Source organism: Rhinopithecus roxellana, chromosome 5, assembly GCF_007565055.1.
Source record: "Rhinopithecus roxellana isolate Shanxi Qingling chromosome 5, ASM756505v1, whole genome shotgun sequence".
Taxonomy (NCBI): domain Eukaryota; kingdom Metazoa; phylum Chordata; class Mammalia; order Primates; family Cercopithecidae; genus Rhinopithecus; species Rhinopithecus roxellana.
The window spans coordinates 112,164,058-112,173,909 of NC_044553.1; the positions used below are offsets into that span (position 1 = coordinate 112,164,058).

At 42.7% G+C, this 9,852-nt stretch overlaps 1 protein-coding gene across 3 annotated transcripts in view; it reads left to right on the forward strand.

Moving 5' to 3' along the window:
• IREB2 (iron responsive element binding protein 2) overlaps positions 1-3,503 on the forward strand; it is a 63,787-nt gene extending 60,284 nt beyond the window's left edge. For all 3 annotated transcript variants that reach the window (XM_030930748.1, XM_030930749.1, XM_030930750.1), the window contains one exon: positions 125-3,503. In XM_030930748.1, the coding sequence (XP_030786608.1) occupies positions 125-235 (111 nt within the window). In that variant the 3' untranslated portion in view covers positions 236-3,503. The remainder of the gene's footprint in view (positions 1-124) is intronic.
• Positions 3,504-9,852: the final 6,349 nt, after the last annotated feature.

A 9,852-nucleotide genomic window follows, 5' to 3' on the forward strand; every position in this document is an offset into this window, starting at 1 on the left:
CAGGATAAATCAGACAGAATATGTGGCAAGTATAGTCATTAAATATGAAGACAAATGGTCTTAACCACCAAGTAGCACCTGGAAGATTTACTTGCTCACATGAAATGTTTTTGTTTCTTTAAAGACAAGCACTGGAAAAGTATTCAGCGTGATTGCTTCGTTTGAAGATGATGTGGAAATAACATTGTACAAACATGGAGGATTATTAAACTTTGTGGCACGAAAATTCTCATAGTATCTACTTACCATGGATACCTTTCATAACTGATAACTGCAAAGCCTTTTGTGCTGGACCCAGGAATCCTTACCATGGAGCTGCAGATAGTCCCAGTATACTCACTTATCCATGGATGTAAATGATGATGAATCAACATAGTAACTGAAATGAAATCTTCTTGATTTTAAATAATATACGAATGGTGCTATTAACATTGCTAAAATCAACGTGTGAAGTGTGTTGTGGAAGAGACCTGTAAGTATGGGGGGGGCGATATTTTATCAGACCATTTTGTAAATAAAGGCAGAATTTGTGTTGAAGATTCTTATATGAGTAACCTTCCTGGAGTTGTTTAGTTTTGCACCAATAAAACTGTGTACTACTGTTTGTTGGTTTAAGAGTAGCAGATTGAAATACAAGAAGCCAGATTAGACTCTAAAATTGTGGTCATTGGAATCTCATTTATAAGTGGACCTTTTAAGTATACTAATTGCTCTTCAGAATTGAGCTGGACACATTTGGCATTCTTAGTTTGTCATATAATCAGGTTTATCCTTAGTCTAACTTCAAGGGATAGAACCTGCCCCAGGTCACAATCATTCTGTCCAGTCCAGCCAAGGTTCCCTCCACATATGAAGATGGACCATGGCAAAATACAACTGATTGTGTGGCACCATGTATTAGCAGTGGAAATACATATCACATATGACGCAGCCTTTAATGTTTCAGCAGTTTGCCACTATGACTATCTGACAAGCCCCCGATGGCATTATATTAATTGGATTAGATTATTTTGCTCACCTTATGTAATACTGTAACTTCCTATAACCTAATATTTTCGGTGTCATTAACCAAAATTTCACACTCATAGTTGCTAAAGAGAATGTTATTTAATCATTAAACTCTGAACTGATTTCTTCTAGACATTTAAATTATCCACCCTCAATTATACGGGTACTCAACCCTATGCATTTTTTAAATGTTGCTATTTCTTCATTAAATTGATTTCCTGCCATTTTGAATCATTTATCACCTGCGATGCATGATTCTATTAATTTTGTTATGTTTTAACCAAAGCTGACTGTAAGGATAAAATACTTAAGTTGCTGAGTACTATGTATCCTCAATATGCATGTCTGCCCATCACATCAAATGTTCTGTCAACAAGATGTTTGGCAATTTTTTTAAAAAAGGTTGGAAAATTAATTATAGAAGGTTCTATACCATTTCTTAATTAAGAAATTTAGCAGGCTAAAGGTTAATTGTAGTGATTTTTTTTTCACATAGAGATCTTTCTATGACTTAGTTACTGCAATTCAGAATTAGTTCACATTGCATAAAGAATTATTTGTTTTAAGCAAAATGCTGAAACTACCAAACCAGTGGATGAAGACCACTGAGAACTTTGCACATAATCATACAATCTTTTGAAAATATTTTGCAAATATGTGTTTAGACAATAAGATGGACTAGAGTTTGACAAAATGATTTCTTTATTTAAATTTTGTATAAGTATTTTCTTCGACACTTTCAAGTTATATTGTGTTCTTGATATATACTGTATATTTATTTGTCAGTGCATGTGTTTTTAATTTACATGAAAACATGAGTTAGGAGAAATTACAAGTTGAATGATGAAATGCCTGTATGTGCTCTGAAGAAATGGTAATTCCAGATTGTGCAGCAGGAAACAAATCTGTTTTGTTTTGTTTTGTTTTTTGAGACGGAGTCTTGCTCTGTCACCAGGCTGGAGTGCAATGGCATGATCTTGGCTCACTGCAACCGCCGCCTCCCGGGTTCAAGCGATTCTTCTGCCTCAGCCTCCTGAGTAGCTGGGACTACAAGCATGCGCTACCACGCCCAGCTAATTTTTGTAGTTTTAGTAGAGACGGGGTTTCACCATGTTGGCCAGATGATCTGAATCTCTTGACCTCGTGAGGTCACCCACCTCGACCTCCCAAAGTGCTGGGATTACGGGCATGAGCCACCGCGCCCGGCCTATATTGTTTTGAAAGCATACTCTATATATAGTTATGGGCGGAGGCACAGGCATCCTTAGCAGCTGATTCAGGAGATGATGGTAAAGCTAGCTAACTATGAATTAAACATTCACATATCCAGTCTACCTAGTCTAGTAATAATACAAGCAAATCTTGTATTTCAGGAACAAATCAAGGTTCTCTTAATTTTTTGGCTTATATACAATGAAGTAAAAACTTGATAAACATGGTTTCAAATTGAGGAGAGTCGTGGATGTATGTTTTAATATGTATACCTTATAATTCTGCCTCTAGCGAAATGCTATGTTTGCAAAATGTGGCATCTGTTAGTTTTTATTGTCTATATCTTCTTTGTTGACTATAGCTGGATAATTTTGTGTTACCAAAAAAAATAAGGAAGTGTAATGTCAGACACACAAGAAAAGCAAATCAGTGTTGTAAGCTTAAAGTACAATTTCAAAGGTCATTACCAACAGCAGGTTTTTTTTTTATACTTTAAAAACATTATGCTACATGTCATTGCCATTTTCATATTTTGGGGTTTTGCTGCCTATACAATGGAATCAGTGAAAATGTCATCCAGCCACTGAATTGCCATTATTATATCTAAAAAGTATCTAAGATGACAGTTGTCACTATTTTATCTCCATGCTGACATTTGAAAGAAGGTACTAGTATGCCTCTAGCCAGAGTGCTCAGGTTTTCGTTGGTAATCAAACAACAGTTGTACTAAAGGAAAGTAAAGCTAGGACCTAAGTCAGAATCATAGTTGCCTGCATATATGGTAACAAGGTTGTGTTCATTTGCTTTCACAGTGATGAATGAGAGGATGAGGAGAAATTACTTGACATTTTTCTGTGGTTGAATAGAAGACACCTTTCTTTTGTCTTTAGGTTTAGGAGAAGATACTAAGATACTGGATGTTTATCCTATCTTAGTTTGATTGGAGTAATAAGAGAGAAGAGGAGGGTGGACTTTGGCTTTTTCAGTGTTTTTTCCCCCAAAGGGTGATATTGCTGATGTTTCTATCAATTTTACACATAATATGTGGCTATGAAACCATAATCTCACTTAAGTAACAGACAAAGTAATCACTTTGTCTATCACTAAGTAATAGACAAAAATTATTGTCTATTATTTAAAGCCAACAAAACAGTGTAACAGTTTTAAGTTCAATAATGTTAAGTATTGTATAAAAATATATTGGAGGCAAAGTTCAGTTGACAATTGTGTATATGTTACTGATGCTGTAAATTATTTTTAATAAAGAAAATTGTATTATCACATTTTATTCTTGTTCTATTTTGTAGTAGTTGAAAATAAAACAAAATGATGTAGGAAATGCGCTGCCATCCGGCTGGGCACAGTAGCTCATGCGTGTAATCCCAGCACTTTGGGAGGCCAAGGTGGGCAGATCACAAGGTCAGGAGATCGAGACCATCCTGGCCAACATGGTGAAACCCTGTCTCTACTAAAAATAAAAAAATTAGCTGGACATGGTGGCAGGTACCTGTAGTCCCAGCTACTTGGGAGGCTGAGGCAAGAGAATGGCATAAACCCGGGAGGCAGAGTTTGCAGTGAGCGGAGATTGCGCCACAGCACTCCAGCCTGGGCGACAGAGCGGGACTCTGTCTCAGGAAAAAAAAAAAAAAATGTGCTGCCATCCAGATGCTATGTGTTCCTGTGTGCCTCTGTGCTACAGGAGCAGCGCAGGGCAAGAGGATGCCTGCTTCCTGTGCTGCCTGTTCATTAATGTTCATGAAGCAAGTCATCGGAAGCTGGGAGCCAGGATCCCAGGTGTATTTGTTCTTGCATTGTATAAAGAAATGCCTGAGACTGGGTAATTTATTTTAAAAAGGTTTAATTGGCTCATGGTTCTGCAGGATGTACAGGAAGCATGATGCTGGCATCTGCTCGGCTTCTGGGGAGGCCTCAGGAAACTTGCAGTCACGGTGGAAGATTAAGTGGGAGCAAGCACTTCACATGGCCGGAGCAGGAGGAAGAGGGACAGGGGAGGTGCCACACACTTTTAAACAACCAGATGTCAGGAGAACTCACTATTGGGACAGCACCAAGGGGGATGGTGTTAAACCATAAGGAACCGCCCCCATAATCCAGTCACCTCCCACCAGGCCCCACCTCCAACACTGGGGATTACAGTCCCACATGAGATTTAGGCGGGGACATTGATTCAAAAAGACTTTCTTCCCACTATTATTAGCAACCTAAATGAGTAAGGTTTATTTATTAGAATTCAGTAATCATAAACCACAATTGGCACTTTATTAGAATTTTCTAAGGATTCCAATTTAGTATCTAAGAAGTTTGCATTACAAAGGCTAATACTAACATAGGCACAAGCTGATAGTTTGAATATCCGTCTAGGAGGAAATTTCCAGCTTCATCAGTGTAGCATTTAGTTGGCTTACAGTTTTCACTTGATGCTAATTTCGCTTTTTAATTACAAAGTAGCTTCAGCTTTACCGTTTTGATTTGATGTATGTTGTAAACCTGTGTTGTATACTTGAAAAATGCATTTATTGCAAAAGCAAATAAATAATTCTCACAAAATTTGCTTGTATAACGACAAGTGTGGGCCAGGCGAGGTGGTTCACACCTATAATCCCAACACTTTGGGAGGCCAAGGCAGGAGGATCACTTGAAGTCAGGAATTTGACCCCACCCTGGGCAACATAGCAAGGCCCTGTCTCTTAATAATAATAATTAGCTTGGTGTGGTGGTGTGCACCTGTAGTCCCAGCTACTTGGGAGGCTGAGGCAGGAGGATTGCTTGAGCCTAGGTTGAGGCAGCAGCGAGGTATGATTTATGCCACTGCACTCCAGCCTGGGTGACAGCAAGATCCTGTCTCTTGAATAAGTGTGTTGTCACTGTGAATTTTGTGTTTACGTGGTGTTAGTACTGAATTTTAAAGCATTTTTTTCAATATTTTCCATCTATTATTATCTGTATGATCTGTGGCAGGGTCCCTTTTTATTACCAATATTGGTAATTTGTGTTTTTTTTCCGTGATCAGTCTTTCTAAGGGGTTAGAAATTAAATTAATTTTTTAAAGAGCCAATTTTTTACATTGTTTTCTGGTTTTTTGTTTGGTTTTGGGTTTTTTTTGTTTTTTTTTTTATTGAGACGGAGTCTGGCTCTGTTGCCCAGTCTGAAGTGCAGTGGCATGATCTCAGCTCACTGCAACCTCCACCTCCCGGGTTCAAGCAATTCTCCTGCCTCAGCCTCCTGAGTAGCTGGGATTACAGGCATGTGCCACCATGCCCAGCTAATTTGTTTTATATTTTTGGTAGAGACGGGGTTTCCCCCTGTTGGCCAGGCTGGTCGCAAACTCCTGACCTCACGTGATCAGCCTGCCACAGCCTCCCAAAGTGCTAGGATTACAGGCATGAGCCACCGTGCCCGGTTTGTTTTCTTTTACTGATTTCTGCTCTTAAGTGTTTCCTTTCTGTTACTTATTTAATTTCCTCCTTTCCCCCAGCTTTGTTAACACTTTTCCTCCAATGTAAATGTAAATATTTAAATTTTCCTCTAAGCGCTGCTTTAGCTGTAGCCCACTGTGGAGATTAAAGCCAATTTTGAGCATTTTAAACAACTTGTAATATATAAAGGAAGTATCATAAAACTGCTGGGATATTTTATGGGACATTGTTTTATAATGTAAAATCATGTCTATAATCTCACTGCAAATTGTTCATTTTGTTTCACTCCAGTTTTTTATCACTGAGCTCTTTAAAAAAAAAAAAAAAAAAAAAGCCTGGCCTCAATCAGTTCCCCACCTCAGCCTCCCAGACTGCTGGGATTACAGGCATGAGCCACCATGACCAGCCACTGAGCTATGTTTGAGAGCCACTACGTAAAACTGCTCCAGTAGCCAACTGAAGAAACGTTAATACAATGACATGACTTTTTTTTCACCCCTAGAAACGGGTCTCACTATGTGGCCCAGGCTGACCTCGAACTCCTGGGCTCAAGCACTTTTCCTGCCTAGGCCTCCTGGAGTAGCTGGGACTATAGACTTGCAACATCACGCCCGGCTTAAAATGAGATATCTGGCCAGGCACGGTGGCTCACGCCTGTAATCTCAGCACTTTGGGATGCTGAGGCAGGCAGATCACGAGGTCAGTTCGAGACCAGCCTGGCCAACATAGTGAAACCCCGTATCTACCAAAAATACAAAAGTTAGCTGGGTATGGTGGCATGTGCCTGTAGTCACAGCTACTTGGGAGGCTGAGGCGGGAGAATCGCTTGAACCCAGGAGGTGGTGGTTGCAGTGAGCTGGGACCACACCATTGTACTCCAGGCTGGGTGACAGAGCAAAACTCCGTCTCAAAAAAAAAAAAAAAAAAAAAATGACAACACATCTTGTCTTACGCTGGTGGAACTTTTTAAAATCATGATATCCAGCCAGGCGCGGTGGCTCACGCCTCTAATCCCAGCACTTTGGGAGGCCAAGGCGGGCAGATCACGAGGTCAGGATATTGAGACCATCCTGGCTAACACGGTAAAACCTCGTCTCTACTTAAAAAAAAAAAAAAGAAAGAAAGAAAGAAAAAAAAAAAAAGGCCGGGCGCGGTGGTTCAAGCCTGTAATCCCAGCACTTTGGGAGGCCGAGACAGGCGGATCACTAGGTCAGGAGATCAAGACCATCCTGGCTAACACGGTGAAACCCCGTCTCTACTAAAAAAATACAAAAAACTAGCCGGGCAAGGTGGCGAGCGCCTGTAATCCCAGCTACTCTAGAGGCTGAGGCAGGAGAATGGCGTGAACCTGGGAGGCGGAGCTTGCAGTGAGCTGAGATCCGGCCACTGCACTCCAGCCTGGGCGACAGAGCGAGACTCCGTCTCAAAAAAAAAAAAAAAAAAAAAAGTACAAAAAATTAGCCGGGTGTGGTGGCAGGCGCCTGTAGTCCCAGCTACTCAGGAGGCTGAGGCAGGAGAATGGCGTGAACCCGGGAGGCGGAGCTTGCAGTGAGCCAAGATTGCACCACTGCACTCCAGCCTGGGCAACAGTGCAAGACTCCATCTCCAAAAAAAAAAAAAAAATCATGATATCCAATGTTGGCATTATTGAGAGGAAAACATGATTTGGCAACATGTATTAAGAGGCTTAGACCGGGTACAGCGGCTCACGCCCGTAATTCCAACACTTTGCTAGGCTGAGGTGGGAGGATTGCTTAACCCAGGAGTTCAAGACCAGCCTGGGAAACATGGTGAAACCCGTCTCTACAAAAAACGAGCGGGGCGTAGTGATGCACGTCTATAGTCCCAGCTACTCGGGAGGCTGAGGTCGGTGGATCCCTTGAGCCCAGGAGGCAGAGGCTGCAGTGAGCTGAGATCGTGCCACTGCACTCCTGAGCAACAGATTGAGACCCTGTCTCAAAAAAAAAAAATAAATAAAAAGGCCTTAAAAGTGTTTATTATCTTATACCTAGTAATATGACGCTGAGTAGTTTAAACACATAAAGTGCACGAAAGATTTATGTATGAGGATATTCTTTAAAACAAGGAAATGGTCACTTAAAGTGAAAAAGGCAATTTACAAAGTACATTTTTTTTTCTTTTTTGAGACGGAGTCTTGCTCTGTCGTCCAGGCTGGAGTGCAGTGGTGCAATCTCGGCTCACTGCAAACTCCACCTCCCAGGTTCAAGCGATTCTCCTACCTCAGCCTCCTAGGAGCTGGGATTACAGGCGCCTGCCACCATGCAAGGCTAATTTTTGTCTTTTTAGTAGAGATGGGGTTTCACCATGTTGTCCAGGCGGATCTCAAACTCCTGAACTCAAGTAATCCACCTCCGTCAGCCTCCCCAAATGCTCGGATTACAGGCGTGAGCCACCGCACCCTACCAAATACAATATTTCAGAAGAATTCATGGAGTGGAAACAGGCACATACCAAAGAGGGCAGTTGTGGATCCAGTAGCCCTGCCTCCAGTTCTCACAATTTACAGATACAGTCTTAATTCCCATTCCCTTATCCCAAGAGAAGTAGAAAAATACCAAAATAGCTGGAATAATGTCAGGTGGAAATAACTCAGAAGCCACTCAAGGGAAAAGGCATGCAGAGGGGCCTAAGGGAGCCAATAGGATTCCAATTCTGGTTACAGAAAAATCCAAGTCAAAATTATTCTTTGACAATATAAAGGAATGAGATATTAATTATGTTCCCCTGGGGTTGTGAAAAACAGCCCTGCCTTTTGGAGATTAGAAGTGAAGCAGGTTGGCCGGGCGCGGTGGCTCAAGCCTGTAATCCCAGCACTTTGGGAGGCCGAGACGGGCGGATCATGAGGTCAGGAGATCGAGACCATCCTGGCTAATACGGTGAAACCCCGTCTCTACTAAAAAAATACAAAAAACTAGCCGGGCGACGAGGCGGGCGCCTGTAGTCCCAGCTACTCGGGAGGCTGAGACAGGAGAATGGCGTGAACCCGGGAGGCGGAGCTTGCAGTGAGTTGAGAGCCGGCCACTGCACTCCAGCCTGGGCGGCAGAGCAAGACTCCGTCTCAAAAAAAAAAAAAAAAAAAAAAAAAAAAAGAAGTGAAGCAGGTAAGAACCATATCTAAAGCAGGGGAAGAAGCCTCCCTCAGTAAGTGGTTGATAGGGGTTTGGGAATCATCCAAGTCAGGGTGACTATAGATAATCCGAGTGTATTATATCCTGACAGAAAACAGGGTGGATGTGCCTTGGCAAAAACAAAATAGAGACCAAGTTGTAGGCATGAGTGGACCAGTGCCCATGACTCTCTTCCAGTAGCCTACAGTAGATAGAGTGCTCTGACTTACCCAAGAAGTCCTGCTCTGCTGGAGAACGGCATCAAGCTATGTATCAGTGCCTCATGCCCTTGACAGTTAAGATCATGAGAGGTTTATTTTAGAGAAAACAAACTTGACAGGGGCGTCTGGCCAAGTTAGGTCAGAAGCACACTCTTACAGACTAAGTTTTTAAGGATTCGGAGTGGGAGAGTTTATTAGAGGCTTGGACTGCTTCTGTGTCTCTTTGTTGCGCTTATCTGGGAGGGAGAGTTGTGTGTCTGTTCCCATACAGCTTTCTGCAGCTGCAGGCATACCTACCCCCTGAGTCTAATTTTTGTATTTTTAGTAGAGAGGGGGTTTCACATGTTGGCCAGGCTGGTCTCGAGCTCCTGACCTCAGGTGATCCTCCCGCCTCGGCCTCCCAAATTGCTGGGATTACAGGCGTGACCCACCTGCGCCCTGCCTAAACTGTTCGGATTCTAACATTCCAGCATCTCCCTGCGGAACGCAGCCAGGCCTTACTCAGGCCTTCCAAACAGGACTCTTGCAGTTCCTGGGGCTGGCCTGGGGTCGAGTCTCCCTGGGGCCACGTTTTCTAAACGTATCACTTCCAGGATACGTGCCTCCAACAGAAGGAGGGAAGGCTAGGAAACAAAAACGTGGATGCGGGTGAGGAGCTATCAGGGTTACCGCCACGACAACCTGGACCCTGGGGAACTCGGAGGTGCCACTCAAGAGCCGAAAGCCTGCCCACTCGGGGGTGGGGCGGCAACCCGGAGAGCCAATCAGGAATAAGGAGTCCGGTTCATGAAAATGTAGCCGAATTCTGACTGGGATACTCACTGTGAGAAGGCGGGGCAGGGTTGC